Source organism: Antechinus flavipes, chromosome 3 (assembly GCF_016432865.1).
Source record: "Antechinus flavipes isolate AdamAnt ecotype Samford, QLD, Australia chromosome 3, AdamAnt_v2, whole genome shotgun sequence".
Lineage (NCBI taxonomy): Eukaryota > Metazoa > Chordata > Mammalia > Dasyuromorphia > Dasyuridae > Antechinus > Antechinus flavipes.
The window spans coordinates 175518886-175540659 of NC_067400.1; the positions used below are offsets into that span (position 1 = coordinate 175518886).

General features: G+C 32.9%; 1 protein-coding gene across 1 annotated transcript in view; it reads right to left on the reverse strand.

Annotated features, from left to right (window-relative positions):
* Positions 1-2204: 2204 nt before the first annotated feature.
* Positions 2205-21774, reverse strand: part of GCC2 (GRIP and coiled-coil domain containing 2) — a 59903-nt gene continuing 40333 nt past the window's right edge. Inside the window, exons 18-23 of the mRNA XM_051984285.1 lie at positions 19895-20071; positions 12485-12702; positions 10923-11117; positions 7414-7553; positions 5549-5750; positions 2205-3924 (exon numbers count right to left, since the gene is read on the reverse strand). Coding sequence (XP_051840245.1) covers positions 3854-3924; positions 5549-5750; positions 7414-7553; positions 10923-11117; positions 12485-12702; positions 19895-20071 — 1003 coding nt within the window. The 3' untranslated portion in view covers positions 2205-3853. The remainder of the gene's footprint in view (positions 3925-5548; positions 5751-7413; positions 7554-10922; positions 11118-12484; positions 12703-19894; positions 20072-21774) is intronic.

Here is a 21774-nt window from a genome sequence, read left to right on the forward strand (position 1 = left end):
ACCTTTATTATCAGAAACTAACCTTTCCCTAACACCCTCCAATAGTTGTAAATAAGAATATGGACCAGAATGTCATTAATAGGGGAGCCCATGGCCTGTGGCAGGCATGCCAACAGGAGGAGGATAGGTAGTAGGGGAGGCTGGAGCTGTCCAGTGTAAATCTCCAGAGATGCTGCTTGGTTAATTTAAGGTATGTTAACTGGTCTCCATTTGTTTTCTGAGGGATATAGATTGCTTCATTTCCTTTACCAATACTCATTCCTTAGACCAAGATTTCTTTTCTTTTCCTGCCTATCAAGGAACAAAGAGCCAGAACCACATAAATTCCTTGAGGGTAGAGGAATGCCATGTTTTTCTTCATTATATCCCTAGCATCTCGTTCAGTGCCTCAAATATAATGTGTACTTAATAAATTAAATTGATCCAGAGTGGTGTTCTGTATTATAATTATTTCTGAGGCCCCATTAAGTACAAAATTCCTGTGAAGTCTTATACATTCTCTCCTGTTTCTAAAATGTGTTGGGGATTTTTCCTTTTTTTAGTATAAAGGTTATAGTAAAAAAAAAAAAAAAAAAAAAAAAAGAGAGAGAACAGGCATATCTCTCCAATGCTGACCTAGTTTCTACCTTTTTTTTTATTTTATCATACAATAATAATGGGAAGTCTTTGGGCAAATCAATCTGAAAAATGGAGCTCCTATTTGCACCATTTACCACACAGCATTGTGGAGGTTAAAGAAGGTATCTTATGTTATATAATAAATTAGCTAATCTCTCTCTATTCATTAAATACTCTTTTTAAGTTTGTAAAACCTAAAAGTACATTATCTCAGTTGGATTTTCAATAATTCCATTAGATAGGAGCCAATGTTATTATCCTTACTCTACAGTGAAGAACTGTAAAGAAATTGTGCCTATGTGTGTCTGAGATGGCATTGTTTTCCTAATTCCAAGTTAATCCAAGTTGAATACTATTCACTAAGATATTCAGCCTACCTGGAATTGTTATAATTATATATAATATGTAAACTTGAAAGTTTGCAATTAATAAAAGTAGATGTAAATATGTAAATAATACCTAATAGAAAATATGCAATTATGTAATAGCTAACATTTATATAATACTTTGCAAAGTGCTTTATACATTTAATTAATTCATTTGATCATTATTATTCCCATTTTACAGATGAATAAACTAGGGCACAGAGTAAATTATTTGCCTAACATCACACAGTTTGAGGCAGATCTGACCATGGTTCTTTAATTCAAAGTTTTGTGCTCTATCCATAATGCCATCTAGCTTAGTGGTTCTCAAACTTTTGTTCTTAGTAACTTTATACTATTAAAAATTATTGAGGAGAGTTGTCTAAAGAGTTTTTGAAAATCCTCAGTTTTCTCTGGATCTAGGTTATTATTAAGACAGGAAACTCTACCCATGAAGTTAATGGAACCTATATGGGTCAGCTCCTTTGAGGCCATTCATTTGTAAGGAAGCTATATAAACGGCAGAATCTTGAATGAAGATTCTGTAAAATGCAATGAAGACCTCTAAGATTTAATATAACTTTATTTGTTGCTTATATTTAATTTTAAATCAGGGGATAAAAAGGCTTCGATTGCTTTTTGAAAGGCAATCATTTAAAAATTAAAACCATCCTATTTTCAGATGTCTCATTTACTGATTAAAGTTTTTGCTGAGGCAGTTGGGGTTAAGTAACTTGCTCAGGATCACACAGCTAGGAAGTGTTAAGTGTATGAGACCAAATTTGAACTCAGGTTCTCCTGACTTCAGGGCTGGTGCTCTATCCACTGTATCACCTAGCTGCCCCTATATGCTATTTTTAAAAGGAATTTTAAAGTAACATTAATTACAACTTCACATAGTCTTATTTTAGAGGTAGTTTTGGCTATATAGTTTGGTCACAATTTTATCAAAGTCCACTTACAGTGATAACTTTTGAACTGAGTAGAGATATACATAGTTTATATACTTATATACTCTAAAACTAGAGAAAAGATATCCTATTTAATGCTATCAAAGGAACCAATCATTGTTTTTTTTTTCCTCAGTACTCTAATATTGGAATTCTAATATATCTAAAGTTCTTGCTTTTATTGAATAAAGGCAGTAGTAACTGTAATCCACGAATTGATTCAAATCATCTCCCCAAGAGACAATTTTAATAAAAAATTTAACTATAAAAATGTAATATGACTGCATACAAGTGTTTATTTCATTAAAGACTCAAAGAATATTCCCCCCTGTAATTAAAGTAACTATTTTAGATCATGCAAAAGTATTTTTATTACATTGAAATAGACTCAATATTTCAATACAAGTATGTATACAATTCACAAATCATAGGGTCAGTGAGAAATTAAAATTTCTTTAAATACTATCAAAGTTTTATATCATATGATATAGGCATACTTATATTCACAGTTTTCAAAGTAAGAAAAAATGTTTAATTTAACTTCAGTTCTAAGACAAATGGATATAATAAGACACATTCACTAGTTTTGGTCTGTTCTTCTAAAAGATATGACAAAATTCATTTAGGAAAAGAAATTTCTTAAAAGAACAAACTCAACAAGTCAGCAGCATTTTTTCACTTTAAACTTGTTTGAAAGTTAATATTATAGTAAACAAAGTGCAAAGTCAGTTCTCCAGCTGAGATTTTTAAAGTTAAAAGTACAAATCAATAGCCTTAAACAACTTCATCAAACTGGTTGTATGATGACATCACTAAATAGTAAACTAAACCAGCTTGTTTTCAAATTTTAAGATTTAATAATACAACATTGATTTTATTAGCCAATTGTACACACTTCCAAAAACAAGGAAGAAAGCAACCCTTCTCTGTATCATTTCCATTACTCACAGAGATTGTGGATTAGACAGCCTCCAAAATAAGTGGCTCCTAAGGAACCAATGCTTTTTTTCATTCCTTCTTACAGGAAAGCCTTTGGGGTTACACATTCTTCATGAATATAGGAAATTCCCTAGTGTTGTTTCACTGAAATATAAAGCCGAATTCTATGGCTCTGAGCATCCACATTCTCACTGACCAGGAATGGGGTAAGTTGATAGAAAAGAGAAACAGAGAACAAGTTTGTAATAATTTAGCTAAACTTTCAACAAAATGAAGGTTTACAAACGGCTTAACAGAAAGAAAAAAGTTAACATGCGAAAAAGCTTTTGTTCTGATTCAGTGTTCTATCATCTAATAGAATTTTTATTGTTGTAGCCATACAAAAAGACAAAGAAAATCATGTCTATATTCTGAATACATTTTAAAACATTTGTATGGAATTCAGTAACCTAGCTTCATAATTCATTTGCAGTTACTTTTATCCAGGCCTTTAAGTTGATAATCATTTTTCCAGTTGTAAATTCTAATTGTACATTTCTCTTCATGTCTTTAAATTTAACTCCTAGCAATTTTACAGCCAATTAATTTATAGCAACAACTCTTCTTGCAAATCATACCATAGCAAAATATAATTAATATTAAACACCCTAAATTCCAGTTCTATTACCAAAACTTGGGCTTAGGACCAACAGTATTCCTTAACAAAAATATGATCTAGAGGCACTAAAGAATGAGAAGATAGTACCCCTTCCTTTTCCATTCCCACTGGCAGCAAAAAGATGGTCTTGGTCTTAAGGGCAGCTTCCAGTCTCTGTATTTGGTCTGCTCTTCAAGATGCTGTTGATGTACCTACATATATCCTGTTTGTGCACACACATACAAATTCACAGAAAAAACAAAAAGGATTTCATGTGTCTGGGTATTTTTGTCACAAATACTCTATTTGGTTACAAGCTCAAAAAACATTTTCTTATCATCATGCTATCGAAGGCCTGACCAACTATGTAGATAAGATGCCCATCCAGAAGATCGAGAGGTACTTTCTTCTTCACCTTTGGTTGGACATAGAGAGAGAGAGAGAGAAAGAAAGAAAATTAAATTCTTTAGTAGCAGATATGCACATATGAAATAAAGACTAAGCAACCAAAAATTTACTATGGTTATTTCCAAAGGACTTCTGTAATTTATATTCTACATTCTAAGACCATTAGTTATATATTATGATTATTATTTTTTGGTATAACACCATACTTATTTCATTATAGGAGAATAGCAGTAGTTAATTTGCATAGGGTTGTGGAGTCAAACTAAACATGAAAATTTAAAAAGCATAACCAAAAAATATATAGCTGTAGAAATTAAGGACTGATCTTTCTTTAATACATGCCAACAGCCATGACTATAGGAATTACTATTCAAAAGTGCATTTTTCTCACAGTATATATTTCTGTTTCTCCATGATCAATATATGTTGGTTTTGCTCTTTTAAAATTACTCCCTCACCCCCCAAAAAGAGCATGAAGTGTTTAGTACATTCATATCTCTAATCTTAAGATTAAAAAAAGTTTTAATTTATTCTATTCTTCTTTCTCGTCCTCTTCCCTCCTCTCTCCTGAGATAGCAAGCAATCAAATAAAGAACACAAGTGTGCAATTACGTAAATTATTTTCATACTAGTAATTTTGTGCAAGACTCCCCAAATATAAGAAAAAAAAAAAAGAACCAGTTAAAAATGGTATGTTTCAGTCTATATTCAAACTCATTTCTTTCTCTGGAGATGGATAGTATGCATTTTTCATTGAACAATACTGTTGCTACTGTGGACAATATTCTCCTGATTCTGATTTGTTCACTTCACTATGCATCAGTTCATATAAGTCTTTCCAAGTTTTTTTGAAATCATTCTGCTTGTTATTTCTTATAGTAGCTCTTTTTGTGATGAGCATCCCCTTGATTTCCAATTTTTAGCCACCACAAAAAGAGCTGCTATAAGTTTTATACAAGTTCTTTCCCCTTTTTGGAGTGTCTTTAGGATATAGACCTTGCAGTGGATCAAAAGATATACCCACATAGTTCCAAATTTTTCTGCAAAGAGATTTTAAAAAATATTTCAAAGTTTCTACATTTGCATTAGTCATCCTTTAGGAACAAATTTTTAGAGAGGATAACTCTATCCTTTAACTGGAAAACAAAACTCTTCAGCTAGTCTGCACTGGGGAGTAGTAACATTCATGTTCTGAGTGCCCATGAAACTGTTAGGAATTGTCTTCCTAATTTTTATGGGTATATGCTTTGAGTATATGCTTTTTTTCTTCCCCCAAAGTGTAGATTTTTCAATAAAACCATATGTTTTTTGATAGAATTTAGGGTTAGGATCACCAAAAATTAATGCTGAAAGATCATTATGAAATATATACACTTGAAAGTTATGTTGAAATTTATAACTATTTTTCGTATCCTAATAACTTAGGTAAAGTGTCATTGAACAAAAATTTTCTTTCATACCTACAAGAGACTAAAAAAATTAAAAAGATCATTAGCTTGAGTTTAAACTTTGAATAAATTTATGAAGATAGGCAATTTACATGTATACTTGATATATATGTCTACACATAGGCATGAACAATAGACAAATCACTTTAAATCTGACATTTGGGGACAATTAAACTCACCCACCTTGTGCAATTGCAATAAGCTTTCCTTTCTCTTCAGGACTAAGCTGTAACATTGTGTCTATGACAGGAAGAAGCCTCTCTCTTTCACTCCCTGCTTTTAGAAATATAAACTGTAGCAGGACATTCTTCAAGTACTCTAGGTTAGCTACTGACTTCTCCCGTTCCTGATTCCTTTCCAATCTCCTTACTTCACTTTTGAGAAGCTATAAAGAAAAAGAGATTTGAAAACAAGTATAAAGGCAATAATTTGGTCCTTTATAAAAGAATCATTAGTGTAATAGCATAGACCAGTCAAATCCTGCCTCCCCCAACTTTCTGGAAAAAATTATCAAGGATAAGAGTGAATAATCCCATATTTGCATAGAATATGCCTCATCCACCCTTGTTCCTAAAGGTTTCAAGAACCACTGTGTGCAGTAGTATTGTTCTATGCTGCTGTGCTCTGCCTCCTTTTCTGTTTGGCAGTAAAATTGCTATATGAATTATATAGACTTTCAAGAGGTTCCACAATCAAAATGATTTCTTTCCTTTTTAACCATGCCCTCCCCTTCTCCTCCCAGGTACAAGTCAAGGAAAATTTACAATTCATTTTTGCAAGATTTTGAGTTTGCAATTTTTCTCCTTCCCTTTCTCCCCTCTCCTCTTTTGGAGACAGTAGGCAATTATAGTTTATACATGTGCTATCATGTAAAACATATTTCTATATTAGTTACAGTTGTGAAAGAATAAACAGTTAAAAGGAAAAAAAAGAAATAAGCTAAAAGTGAAAAAGATATGCCTCTATCTGTGTTCTGAGCCTATCAGTTCTTTATCTGTCTAGCACTTTTCTTTGTGAGTCCCTAGTACTTGTCTTGGATCATTGTGTTGCTGAAATGAGCAATCATTCACAGTAGGTAATCACACAATATTACTAAATGTTTTCAATGTTTTCCTGGTTCTGGCTCATTTCAAGTCTTACCAAGATTCCTGTTTATCATTTCTTATTGAACAATCCCATTATATTTATTTACCACAAATTGTTCAGTCATTCTCCAACCGATGGGCACTCCGCTTGATTTTTAATTTTTTGCCACCATGAAAAGGACTGCTATGAATATTTTTTCTTGTGATCTTTTTGGGATACAGACCCACTAGTGGTGTTGCTGAATCAAAAAGTATGCAGAGTTTGGTTGCCCTTTGGCCATAGTTCCAAACTACTCTCCAGAATGGGGATGAGTTCAAAACTAAATAATCTTCTTTAGACAGTTTCTTGTACTTGTACTTAAGTGACATCCATTTTGTCATGCCTATTCTCTACTGGGAAAAGTTAAAATGTTCTTACCTGGCATTCAAGGCCTTCTACAAATGCTCTCTTTCAGTCCTTACAAATATATATATATATAAAAACCTGGTCCACTATTCTTTGAAGTCACCATGTTTCCTCTGTCTCTCTATTCCTTGGTCACAACATTACCTATGCCAGGAATCTCCCCCCATTTTCCTTCTTCTATGTGAGAATTCTTACTCATTCTTTAAAATGGACTCCATTGGACCCCAATGTCATCTCATCTTTAAGCCTTTTTTGATTTGTGGGTGGATAAAGATATCCCACTAGAATTTTATACAAAAACTTCCAATGAACATATCATATAATATACTTAGTTATCTACACTTGTTTTGTTCCCCTTTTAAACTGTAAGCACATAGCAGATGTCCAATCATTGTTTGATGAATGTTTCTTGAAGTTCAAGTAGTTCATGCTTTATAACTCTTCTGTCCATAAAACATATAGTATAATCTTTTTGTTGAAGATATGCTGAATGGGCAACATCATGTAGACAAAATGTCTACAAATATTTACATAGTTTCACTGGTGACTGGATTTACCTTAATTTGCTCCATAAGAATTGCGTTGGTTGCTTCGGTCTCTCTAAGGAGACCATTCAAGTGGTCAGCACTCTTTGTGGTGGAATTGAGCTTCTGAACCAATTCTTCTTTGCTGAGTTCTTCATGCCACAGAGGAGGTTCTGAAATTTTATTTTTTGAAGATTAATTTCCAAATGAAAAGACCAATAATCAACATCTTATGTGAGGGACAGCAAGGAAGCCAGTTGTCACTGGATCACAGAAATTGGGAAGGATGGGCTAGGAAAAGGGATTAAAAATTTTAGAAAGGTAGATGAGGGATCAGGTTGTAAAGGACTCTGAATGCCAGATAGATTTTATATTTGCTCTTGGAGAAGGTGACAGAGGACCACAGGAATTTAGGGAACAGAAAAGCGACTTAATTACATCTGTACCTAACAATATTTATGGGCTCTTGGTTAGCATCTAAAGCTTAGGAAGGAGAGATTTTCAAGCTGATTTGGTTAACAACAATTTAGTAACTACTACAGACAAATCTCAGGCAATTAACATCTGTGGAGACTAGATGTGCACAAACACCGAAGAGGAGTTGCAAAATAAACACAAGTCTTCATGGAAATAAAATTAGACAATGTTAGCCACTGAAAATGAAATAAATTTTCTAGTCCAACACCCTTATTATGGATAAGAAAACAAGAGGCCTATAAAAGTAAAGTCACAGAGCCTTTTCATGGCAGAACTTAGATCATGGATTTAGTGCTAAAGAAGTCTTTTGGGATTATTTTAAATAGCAATATTTTTATTTTTTAAATGAGTAAACTGAAGCCCAGAGTTTTATTTTTCCAAGTTCAAAGAGCTGATATTTGTTGCAAAGCCATGATCTGAACATTGATACTCTGGCTCCAGACTTCCAACCTCTACTCTACTATATCTCGAACAGATAGCAAGCCCCTTTTCTCAAAATTCTGAAGTTGGATCTATAGACTAATTTTATATTTGATTAGGGTTTTCTAGGGCTACTCAAAAGGTTTCTCAAACTATTTACCTACCACCAGTTCCTGATTCAGGACAAAGGAATTCTGGAAAAGGACAGATGGTAAATATAAAAAAGATTGTCTTCAGAAAAAAATGCAGAGGGGAGGTTGAAAATTCAGTTCTATTTGTGCTACAGAAATGTGCCCAGGACCAATTTTAATGATCATCAAGAAGGATATGGAATGGATACATTTCTTTCATGTAGCCTAAGCTCTAAGGAGTTTGAAATGAGAAAAAAGATGGTACGGAATAAAAAAAAAAAAAGTAGGGAATTCTTAAGTACACAAATAGGAAGGTTAACCCATGGTCTTATTATACAATAATTTGAGAATAAATCTACCAAATTTAATTTCTTGTCCTAGACTAATTTCCAGGATAAAGTACACAATGTCATGGCTCTATGGAGGATGGGAAAATTATTCCACCAGCAGTCTTAAGCCTTATTTTAGACAACAAGTTATTCTTGAGTCTTGTAGCAGTCCAAAAATTTATAAATGGATTTTTTAAATGAATTTTAATGAATTTTTTTTTGGAACATGCCTTTCAATACAAAGTGAAATGACTGGCTAAAGAAAAGGGAAGGACTAGGTTAAAGTGGGATCAGGAGAAGGTAAAGAGTTAAAGGAACCTATAAAAAAAAATCCACTGGCTTTATTGGACAAATATGTTAACTAGACTATAAGTTGATAGTGGGAAGGGAGAAGATTTTGTGCTTAAAATCCTTTTGAACTCCACAGTATTGTCTACCCAAGAACATACTATCACATGAGTAATCTGTGATCATATCAATTTGGAAGTTCCCTCCCATTACAAAGATCACTCATCCTGAGTGACTTTTAGGTATTTCCTCCCATATGTTCAACAGAGGGGGGTGGCTCATTCAACAGGCTGAAGGCCTACCTCAATCTCTGATACTATAAGGGTACCATAAAGGCACTCTGAATGTCCATTTGCTGGGCCTCAGGACCAGCCCATTTTTCTTCCTATATCTTTTGGAGGATATCTTCTGTTCCTTTTCTTTTTTAGAAGTTCCTCATTGCTTATATGTTGCAAGTTGTTTCTGCCTACTATGTTATTTTCTATAGTCTTGGGTATGTTTTAATTCTAATAAATGCTCATGCCCCACCTTCCTTTGATTTCTTTTTTTTTTTTGAATCCAAAAGAAACAATGGATTCAAAGACACATTCTATGTAAAACTTGCAGTGCTCATGCTAAGTCCTTACTGATTAAAGAAAGATTTTCAAAATGAATTAATGTATTTCTCTTTGCTAAGTCATTTTGCTTCTCTGAATCTCCTTTGGAATCTGTGGTCCTTATAATGTTTAAGATACTCTCTAACATAAAATTTTCTAATTAAACTCACAAATTGAAGAACTGCTTTAGGAGTTCCTAACTTTGTAAACTTCCCAACCCTAGTCTTTATTATTCTTATTTCAAATATTCACCCATTAATTACTTTCTCTTATTTGCAGCTTTAATCCACCAAATGTTCGTAGTTTCATTATTAAAGAATCAACTATACACTTATTCAAAGGATCTTTAAATGAAAGATTTGCAGTTTAAAAAAAAAAAAGAGGGAAAAAAATCAATATAATTTTCTGCCTTCAAAAAACTTAAAAGAGTCTAGGTAATTCTGAAGTCTATTCTGCAGTTTGGTAAACTTTCATCTTTACAACTTTTTATCAAAACTGTCATTGTTGTTCCAGCCATTTATCTATTTTTTCTGAGAACTGAAAGTATCATGTTACTTATAATCTACTAAGGGAAATTCAACAGGGCAACTGCACGGCCAGCAGCTACTGCCCCCACACCCTCCCAGTAGTTAAGACTTTTTGACTTCCTGCTTAGTGACAGCAGTGCCATTAACACACTCACCCTGAGATCATAAGACTAGGAAGAAAGGGAAAGTATATACTCATTTGTGCAGTTTGTTATACAGCCAAGCACTGTTCATGGATTCAAATGTGAAGGAAAAATTTATTAAAATTTTAAAGGACAAAAGTTTACTGTTAAATAAAGGAAGCAATGTCACTAGTCCTGAATCTAGTAGGCAATTATGGAATCATATGAAAATAAAACTTTCAGTTAATAAATGGGTTCAAGGTATAATTAATATTATTAAAAAAATTTTTTTTGAACCAGAACTATGATTTCATTAGTAGAGGGCAGATAAGATCCTGCCCAGGGCTTTAAGAGACTGTGACTTGACAAGAGTCACCCAGCTAGTGTCAGAGAAGAATTTATATGAAAGTCTTACTAACTCCAAAGTCAGCTCTCTATCCAGTAGGTCCAGCTTCCTTTTTTTTACTTTTTAATTGTGCCACAGAATTCTGATGCATTCTGCTGGGTCAGATTTAGAAGATAAATCTAAAACCACACTCTAGGTAAGGCTTATCATTTGCAAATCAAGAAGGAGTACAATGGCATTCAAAAAAGTGTCATCATGACTCAAGAGGGGGCCCTCAAAAATTACAGTAGGAGTAATTCTACATACCCAATTTTGTCTCAGGAGAATTAAGAAGCTGTTCCAGAGATGGTGTATGGATACTTGTAGAAGATACAGACTCAGTGTCAGTTGTTTCCATTCCCTCTCCCTCTTCCCTGGCTACAGTGTGCATTTCAAGGAGGGGTAAATCTGTGTTTCTCCTTTCACGAAGATTCTTCAATGGTTGATGTGAAGAAGCTGAACCTAATTAGGAAAAAATAAAATAGTATGTCTTTGAATCCATGAATAGAAAAGATGAAAGCCATGAAAAGTATTTTGATCTTTTTTTCTATTCACAGTTTGTATGTATACGTGTATATGTATACATACAAATAAGTTTGTACATACCTAAAAGTCAAAGATCAGTAATGAAAATGAGATAATTGGGACAAATTTCAAGGATGGGAAATTACTTAACATGGTCAAGTGGTACAAAAAAAAGAATCTCTAGCTTACCCTTAAAAACCAGAAATGAATATACTTTATAATGACATGGAATTTTTTTTATCATTCAATTAATTTCTACAAGGACTGAAAGTTACTGCTTTCTCAACAGAATGGATGAGGTAAAATCTTCACAAAAGTCTTCACAAAATATTTTTGAATGGGCAGCTTTTAATTCTCACAAATTTTGGTAACTCAAAGGTGGAATATTATTACACTATTAAAGAAATGCATACGTCTTAATTTCTCTTCTCTTCTCCTATTGCTCCCACCCAAAAACTGCATAGTGTAGTGGAAAAAAGCCTACGTGTGAAGAAATGGAAAAAGAACAAGATAACTAAATTCCATACATTTGGTATTGAAGGAAAAGAAAACATTTAACAATATATCTCTGTGCTGAACAAACCTAGAACCAAAGTGTGCCACCTGCCTGCTTCCAAGATGCTACAATAGTTTTTACTTGATTCAGAGGCATTGTTAAGAGTCTAGTCAAACTTTTGGGCAGCAGAATCTAAATATAACTGGTCATCTTGGTAAAACTGAAGTCATAGCAACCTTTTCTAGATTATAAGGGTATCTGAAATTAGCTTTAAATACGATCCTAAAGATATTGCTTCTATAATAGCTTAAATTTTAACTTTCTTGTAAAAAAAAATGTTTTGGAAAATGAGGTGTTTTATCATTCTTTTGATCACAAATATATTTAAATCTGTTTAATTAATGAATAGTAATAATGAATATTATATTGTCCCCCAAAATACTAGACACTAAGCATCAATCTATGCTTGATAGAGGAAATTTAATGTGAAAGAAAAGGAAATATTACTTAGCACAATAGATAGTATATAAATGAGGATTTATTACTCTAAAAGGTTATATTGTCTGAAAATATGAACTTAAAGATTTAGATATATTTATGGATAATTCAGGATAAATTAAAGATATTTGTATGTTCTTAAAATTTCTAGTTGATTTAATGAAAGATAACTACTGCAAATGGTTATAAATAGGAAGATAGGGTAGCATTTCTTGTGGTCATATGAATTTTCAGGAATATAGAAGAAAAGTCTGAAAGTAACAAAAATGAGATAATCAAAAAGTTGCTACTTTCATGAATGCATACATACTTCTGGTAGTAGGGTCACTCTTAAGTTGGAAATACTGAGCTTCCACTTTGGAAAGTTGTTGCTGCAGTGTCTCCATGGTCTTCCTGTGCTCTTCCTGCAAATGCCTCATTTGATCCCGGAAGTTATTGCGAAGTGTTTCATTCTGGGATGTTAGCTGACTCACAGTCTGTGCATGCTCTGACTTCATTATCATGTTCTCTGACTGTACTGAACAGAGCCTGAAGGATGAAAGCAATTTATTTATTTTTAATAGTTTTTATTTTTCCAGATACATACAAAGACACATTTTCAGCATTCACCTTTGTAAAACCTTGTGTTCCAAATTTTTCTCCTTCCCTCCCCACCTTTCCTCTTCCCTAGACAGCAAGCAATCCAATATAGGTTAAACATGTACAATTCTTCTAAACATATTTCCATATTCATTATGCTGTGCAAGAAAAATCAGATCAAAAGGGGAAAAACCACAAGAACACAAAAACAAGAAAAAACAAAAGAACACACAAAAAACAAACAAAAGAAAGATGAAAATATGCTTTGATCCACATTCAGTCTCTGTAGTTCTCTGGATAAGATGGCTCTTTCTATCACAAGAATACTGGAATTGCCTTGAAATCACTTCCTTGTTGAAAAGTGCCAAAATCCATCATTATATAATCCTGTTGTTGTGTACAGTGTTCTTTTGGTTCTGTTCACTTCACTCCACTCAGCATCAGTTCATGTAGCTTTTTTGAAATCAGCCTGCTCGTCATTTCTTATAGAACAATATTTCATCACATTCACATACCATAACTTATTCAACTGATGGGCATCCACTCAATTTCCAATTCCTTGCCATACAAAAAGGGCTACTACAAACATTTTTGCACATGTGAGTACTTTCCCTTCTTTTATGATCTCTTTAGGATGCTTAGTAGACACACTGTTGGCATAGTTTCAAATTGCTTTCCAAAATGGTTGGATCAAGAAATTTATTTTCTAAAACCATTTAACTTTACTTTTAGCTTCTTTAGGGACTGGGTAAGAGAACAGAAAAATGTGCCTTTTAATGGAAATCTTTCTATAGTCTCAATTTTATGTTTCTTTGAAATATGTTATAGCCTCATGTAGTTGTGCTCTTAGTATGAAATGCTAGATACCTCCTTGTGTGAGTTAAGTATTAAATACTATTTTGTTTCTTCTTTCTAGGGTATGGCTATATTAATTTCAGTCACTTTCTAATCTCACTTAAAATAAAACCAAATTCCCAACAAATTATAACTCAAAAATATTGAAGATAAGTTTTCTCATATTGTTTTATAATTGCACCAACAATTACATAAGAACACCAATGATATTTTCCCCTTATTATTCATGTTAAATTCTTTTTTATGTTGAATTTTGAAAAACATTTTATTTTTACATATAAAATTTTTAAATATCATTAAAACTTTTGAATTTCAGATTCTCTCTCTGTCCCTTCCCCCCACTGAAAAGGCACATGTAAAGTTATGCAAAACACTTCCATAAAAGTCATATTACAAAAGAAAACTTAGATCTCTCTCCTCCCCCAAAAAACTCTCAAGAAAGATAAAGTTTTAAAAAAAGTATTTCTTAATCTGCATTCAGATACAATCAATTCTTTCTTTGTATATGGATAACAGCATTTTCATCCTAAGTCCTTCAGAATAGTGCTGGATTACAGTACTGCTGAGAATAGCAAACTCATTCACAGCCGATCAAGCCAAAACATTGCTGTTACTTTGTTCACAGTACATTGCACTTTCATAATCAGAATTCCATCATATCTACAATTTATTCAGCCATTTCCCAACTGATGGGTATCTCCTCCATTTCCAATTCTTTGCCCTAAGAGATGCTACAAATATTTTTGTACATATAGATCCTTTTCCTTTTCCTTTTTTTTTTTTTTAAATCTTTTTTGGGTTTCTTGTTTAGTAGTAGTGTTATTAGGTCAAGGGATATGCATGATTTTAAAACTCTCTGGAAATGGTTCCTATCTTTTGATCATTTATCAATTGGGGAATGGCTCTTTTACAAATTTGACTCAGTTCCCTATCCATTTGAGAAATGAGGCCTCTACTGGAGAAAGCTGATTCAAAATTCTTTTTACAAATTAGTACTGCTAATATTATTTTCCATGTTCATTCTATTCCCTCTCCCTTTCACCCTGTCTCGCCTCAACAGTGTTTTGCTTCTGACACTTCCCCCCCCCCTCAATATGCCCACTATCACCCTTTACTCTTCTCATTTCCCCTTTCCCTCCTATTTTCTTGCAGGATACAATAGATTTCTATACCTATGCTGAATGTGTAGGTTTATTTCCTCTTCGAGTCAATTCTGAGGAGAGTAAGATTCACTCATTCCCCTTCTCTTTCCCCTTTTCTCCTCCACTATGAAAGCTTTTTCTTACCTCTTTTATGGCAGATAAATCATACCATTCCATCTCTCCCTTTTTCTTTCTCCTAGTACAGTCGTCCTCTTTCACCCCTAAGTTAACTTAATGAGTTAACGAGAATTATCCTCCCATGTAGGAATGTAAACAGATTTCCCTTTCCAGATTACTCCTTTATGCTTCTGAGTTTTGTACTTGAAAATCAAATTTTCTATTCAGTTCTGGTCTTTTCATCACCAATGTTTGAAAGTCCTCTATTTCACTGAATATCCATCTTTTCCTCTGAAGGCTTATGTTCAATTTTGCTCAGTAGGCAATTCTCCATTGCTTTCTGGAATATCACCTCTCCAACCTTCTGATCTTTTAATGTAGAAGCTGCTAAATTTTGCATTATCCTGACTATGGCTCCTATATCTGAATTATTTCTTTCTGGATGCTTGCAATATTTTCTCCTTAACCTAGGAGTTCCAGAATTTGGCTACTTGGGACTTTTCATCTTGGGATCTCTTTCAGGATGTAATAGGTAGACTCAATTTCTAATTTATCCTCTGGTTCTAGAATATCAGGATAGTTTCCCTTGATACTTTCTTAAATGATGAGGTACAGGTTCTTTTTTTTTTTTTTTTTTTTTTTTTTTTTAAATCATGACTTTCAGACCAATAATTTTAAAATTTTGTCACCTGGATCTATTTTTCAGGTCAGTTGTTATTCAACTGAGAAACTTCACATTGTTTTTGTTTTTTTTTCATTCTTTTGCTTTTGTTTGATTGTTTCTCCTTTTCTAATCTAATCTAATCTAATTATCTAATGATAAAGTCATTAGCTTCTATATTTGCTCAAATGTAATTTTTAAGAAATTATTTTTTATAGTGAGCTTTTATATCTCCTTTCCCATTTCCAGTTTTCTTTTTAAAAGCATTCTTTTCCTCACTGGTTTTTTGTATTTTCTTTTGCATCAATCTCATTTCTCTTCCTAATTTTTCCTCTACCTCTCTTGATTTTCAAATTCTTTTTGGACTCTTCCATCACTTGAGATCAATTTTTATCTTTTTCTTGGGAGACTTTGGATGTAGGCACTTGACTTTGTTATCTTCTGCTTCTGAGTATGTATTTTGAATATCCTTCTCACCATAGTATCTTTCTACGGTCAGAATCTTTCCATTGCATTTTCCCAGCCTATTACTTGAGTTTTAACTTTTTGTTAAAGGAGGGCTTTGTGGAGGGTACAGTGTCCCTACCCTGAGATGTTTTGTGTAGCTATTCTCAGAGATCCCTCTAGGTACCTGTAAATTTTCAGTTCTTTCAAGGTGGTATGATCCAAGGAGAAGTATGTTTGAGTGACCACAAGCACTCTTCTGACCTGGAATTAAGGAGTGAATATTGAGGAGGGTCCTCACTTTACTGTGGCAGTAAGTTCTAGTGTGCCAAAGCAACACAGTCCTTCTTGAGTGCTAGTAGAGACCAGTATGACTCCCTTATTATTTGTGGGGTAAGACCATTGGAAGCTGCCACCTCCACTGCCAATTTAGGGGCTTTCAAGCCCCACTTCTGGTTTGCTGGTTTCCTAAGGTCCTCTCACCCTAGTAAGATGGAAAATTCCTGCCAACTTTCCAAGTCATCTTTGGTATCTATGGGCTGAGAGGTCTGGAAACCAACTGCTGCCACCACTGATTCAGAGGCCCCAAGGTCTGCTCCTGATTTGCTGAGAGCAGAATTGCTCTGGACTACCACCCTGGTGCAACAGAACTGTCTTGCTGATCTTCTGAATTGTTCTATTCATCTTTTTGTAGGTTCTGGTGCTCTAAAATTTGTTTAGAGTCATTACTTAAAGGAATTTGGAAGGGCTTTGAGGGAAATCTCTGGCACATAATGCACAGAGAGTACTGGATCTGTAATCAAGAAAATCTAAGTTCAAATCCTGGCTCAAATACTTTCAGCTGTGTGATTTTAAGTAAATTACTTAACCTCTATTTGCTTCAGTTCCCCATCTTTGAAAGGGGGATGTAAAAATAGTACCTCCATCACTGGGTTGTTGTAAAGATAAAATGAAATGACATTTGTAAAAGCTTTTTGCAAACCTTAAAGCATTATATATAAACATAAGATGTTGTTATAGTTCCAACATTTATTAAGAATTGATCAAATAAGCTTTCCCTACAATAATAAGCTTAATAAAAACTAATTTAGAAATGTAAAACTGATAGAATTTCTCTAAATATCCATATTATGAGTCAAATTAAACTGTGTCCAAATGTTTATTAGTAAAAGCTGTTTAATGTTCATCCTTCTCTGTAAGCTTTTGTGATATGCTACACTTTCATCATAGTAAAACAGTAGAAAACCTGCACCCAGGATTTTAGTTCTATGTAATCTTGGGTAAATTACCATTGGTAAAAATAGAATGAAATTTCTTCAAGGGCATTGCAAGGTTCAAAAAAATGTATGTAAAATATTTCGTAAATCATAAGGCATTTTGAAAATATAAGGTACTGTTAACTTTCTTATTCAAACATCTCAAAACTATGTAAACAATTCTACTTATTCTCATAAAACCCTTTACATATTATAGCTATAACAAAATTAAAATAAAGTTGCTTAAGTTATATAACAAGCCATGATTTTGCATTGATTAAATTCTCTTAATGAGAATGTTTTGTACTAATAAATCACAAACACTTACAAGAAATTGAGTGGATGCATATCAATTGAAGAATGGCTGAATAAGTTATAAAGGTAATGGATATTATTGTTCTATATGAAATGATGAGCAGGATAATTTCAGAAAAGCCTAGAAAGAACTACATGAATTGATGCTGAGTGAAATGAGTACAAGTCATGTAGGAGAACACTGTACAGACTAACAGCAAAATTATGTGATGATCAACTGTGATGAATCTGATTCTATTCAAGGCAATTCTAATAGACTTGAGATGGAAAATGCTACCCACATCCAGAGAGAGAACTATGGAGACTGAAAGTGGATCAAAACATAGTATTTTCACCTTTTGTTGCTTGTTTTTATTTCTCATGTTTCTTTTTTCCTTTTGGTCTGATTTTTTTTCTTTTACAACATGACAAACATGGAAATATGTTTAAAAGAATAGGACGTATTTAATCTATGTCAGATCACTTGCTGTCCTGGGGAGGGAGAAAAATTTGGAACACATAAAATTTTACAAAAATGAATGTTGAAAACAAAATACTGAGGGGAAAAAAAGAAAAAAATATTTTTCCAGACTTAATATTTCTTTCTTTCTTTTTTTTTTTTAGAGGGGGGAAGAAATGGGGGAGCAGGGATGGGACAGGATCACTATACTGATAGAACAGAGAAATGCAATAAATATGGTTTAGCAAAGCAACAGAAAAAGTCTATCTTGTGTAAATGGATGAAGTCAAAGACAGAAGTTTAATTAGTCTAATTGTCATGGACCCTATGAGCAGTCTAATGAATTCTGTACTCAATCTCAAGAATATTTTTACATGCAAACAATAAAATACATACAGGGTTTCTATAAAGTCTTATTATATTTGACTTCAAAATATCACCTGAATTGTAAAAGTTTATGAATCAACAGTGTAAAATGGTAGTCAGTAAACATAATTCAATCATTGGCTCCATTTAGAGTATAATAATCTCAAACTGGTGATCAAAATGATAGTCTCTCCCATTCTATCCCAGTCAAATCACATCTGAATCACTGTATTCACTTCTGAGCACATTTATGAAGGATGCTCATAAAGCAGAAGGGCCTCAAGATCATGCCATTTCATTACTGGAAGGCAGCATGGTACAGTGGACAGAGAGCTATACTCTAGGAAACCTTGGGGTCCAGCCCAGCTTTAATACTTACTAGATATATGACCCTAGAAAAATCACTAAATCTCTTGGGGCCTCATTTTTTTCATCTGTAAAAGAAGAGGGAGCTGAATGTTCAATTCTAAATCTATGATCCTATGATATGTCCACATTTAGCCTGAAAAGGAGAATAGGATAAGACAGATATTTCCAAGAAGGAAATATAAGCTTGCTGTCAGTAAAAAACTTACTAACAATTAAAACTATGCCAAAATAGAATGAAAGATAATAGGTTTCCCTCATTGAAGGTCATTGAGCAAAAGCTATATAAGTAAGTATTATAATGGGGGATTCTTCCTAAGTTAAGTGTGGGTCTACACAGCCTTTCTGAGTCTCAAATTCTATATGATACCTCTACTATGACACTATTATTTTGAAACATCTACTATGGGATTAGATGACTTAGGAAGACCACAGAAGATATAGATAATGGTAAACTGAAATCAAACACTTTAAAGACAGAGCTCGATACAGATAATTGTCAACTGAAATCAAACATTTTAAAGATAGAGCTCAAGTTCTAAGACAAGAAAGCTTATACCTTTTCTAAACTTGGATCTCCTGAGAAAAGCCTAGTCTAGTTCTGTAAAAAAGTAGAATCTTATTAATGTCTGCTGAGTGAATGATTCAAAATAAAGGCCTAGGACTTAAGTTCAAATTTGACTCTGCCATGCCTATGTAATCCTTGGAATCTAAGTCTTCTGGTCTGTTTTTTCATCCATAAAACAATCTGGATTAGATGAGCTCTAAAGTTTCTTCATGTTTTAGACCTATATTCCTGGTAGAATAATTTTCAAATATGTAAATAATATACTGATGAGCTTGATTTATAATGTAATTATAATTTCCAATTCCTAAATTATAATGGCAAAATTACCACTACCTTGTAACAGTTCTTATTTCATATAATTTCTTAGCTCTTTAGTTGGGCAGTTAGGTGGTGAAATAAAGCATTGGGCCTGATGTCAGCAAGACTCATCTTCCTGAGTTTAAATCTAACCTCAGATATTTACTAGCTGTGTGACTTTGGGCAAGTCACTTAACCCTATTTTCCTCACCTGAAAATGAAGTCACAAAGAGTCAGATATGACTGAAAACAACGACTGAAAACAACTGTATGATATGTGTCAAAAGATCATGTTAGTACTCCCAAAAAACATACTTTTCACGGAGTTCTGCCTCTTTCGCGACTGTCTCCTGCAGCATCTTATTGTGCCTTTCCAGCAGAGTATCATGTTCGGACTGTAATATTTGAAGTTCAGATGCACTGGTCTGTAAATTATTCTGGGTGTCTTGCAATTTCATTTTTAGTTGGTCTATAATCATTTCTAGATGTTGTCTGGAGGGGAAAAAAAGGAGGAAATGTGACTTTGGGGTTTGAACTATATTTTGCTTACTACAATTCAACTCCTAATAACTACATCATCAGAAGATAGTACATGGTTAGAGATAGATGTCAGAGTGGTGAAATTATAACATTTTTATTGACACTTTTTTAGTTTGCACATATTAGGCAATTTGGGGCATGCAAAATATCCCTGAGTAAACATTTCACATCAGAATGGAATTCAAAAATTTAATAGCACTAATTTATTTGAAGTAACATGATTAGTTTATGAGTGAAATATGACATGGTTCTAAAGTTTGCTGAGGACAAGCTGGGCTACCCTCCAAGAGGAGAAAAAATGGAACCATTGAGATAGGGTAAAAGTAAAAGAGTAAGCAAAAATAGTTTCTGCGTTATTAAATTCTACCTTCAGAAAAGGCTAATGCAGAAGAGAATAAGAAAAACAATAAATAAGAAAATAGATTAGAAAGCAAGATAAAATTCAACACAACTATAGTTTATTATGTGACTCCAGAATTCAGGAATATTTTAAAAAAAAAAACCCAAACCAGGCATTTTTAGAGCCTAATTATTATGTTAATAATTAATAATTAATTAAATTCTTAAAGAGTCATATTCCACAATTTTTATAAGTGACAGATTGACTGCCATAATCAGCCTGCATTATCTGTCAACAGATTTCTAAATAAGAAGTTCCAGAGTTATAAATACATAAACATTCCAGGATATTTGATCTTGCTTAGAACAGTGAGATCCTGATGGGAAAATTCTTTTGAATGCTGAATCTCTAGTTATAAAAACAAAAACATATTCATCAAAAGAATTCCTTTTGCTTCAATTTTTTTTTCAGGGTAATTCACAAAAAGTGATATGAAAGTATTAAAACCACATACTATTTCTATATGGTAACTGAGATACACAATAAAAAATAATCATTATATAAGCAAATGTATTTCTTAACCAAAATTCAGATTTCAGTTTAAAATAATTTAAAATATCTACAGAAACTAGATCCAATCATTTCTCAATATGTATAAAAGTTTTTAAACATTCAAAACCTGAAAATTTGAAAGGCATCAGTCTCAGAGAAATTTCAATGTTTGTATTTTTAATAAAAACAGATGCTATGAGTTCAACATTAAGCTATTTAACAAAGAATACAGTATACCATGTATTTACCTAAATAGTCATGCAGCCATTTTTCCCCTTTATTCTCTGCCTGGTTTGCTATAGTGCCTTAAAGGATAAAAAAGTTTCTTCTATTGTCCTTGATAGGCAGTGAAACTAAGGATACATTTTCTTATGGGTCTGGCTATGGGCTCTACTTCTCCCCAAATTGGAATTATGTGAAATTTGAGTAAGGCCTACACTTACTGTTTACATACCTAAGGTTTGTAAGTATTCCTTCAAAGAAATTTCATTTTAGGAGTATTATCTATATTTGGAGATGTCCTAAAATTTTTTTACCAATATATTTAATTTAAAAAAAATATATATATATATATTGTGAACTTAAACACAAAAAAAAGGAATAAAAGAGAAGATATTCTATAAAACTATAAAATCCCATTATGTCCCTTGCTTTAAAATTTAACACATACATACATTAAAAAAAAAAAATCTAAACATTAACTGCTAATACCTCTTCCAATTAAAAACTGAGAAAGAAAAAAAAAACTTTTGACTAATAAGTA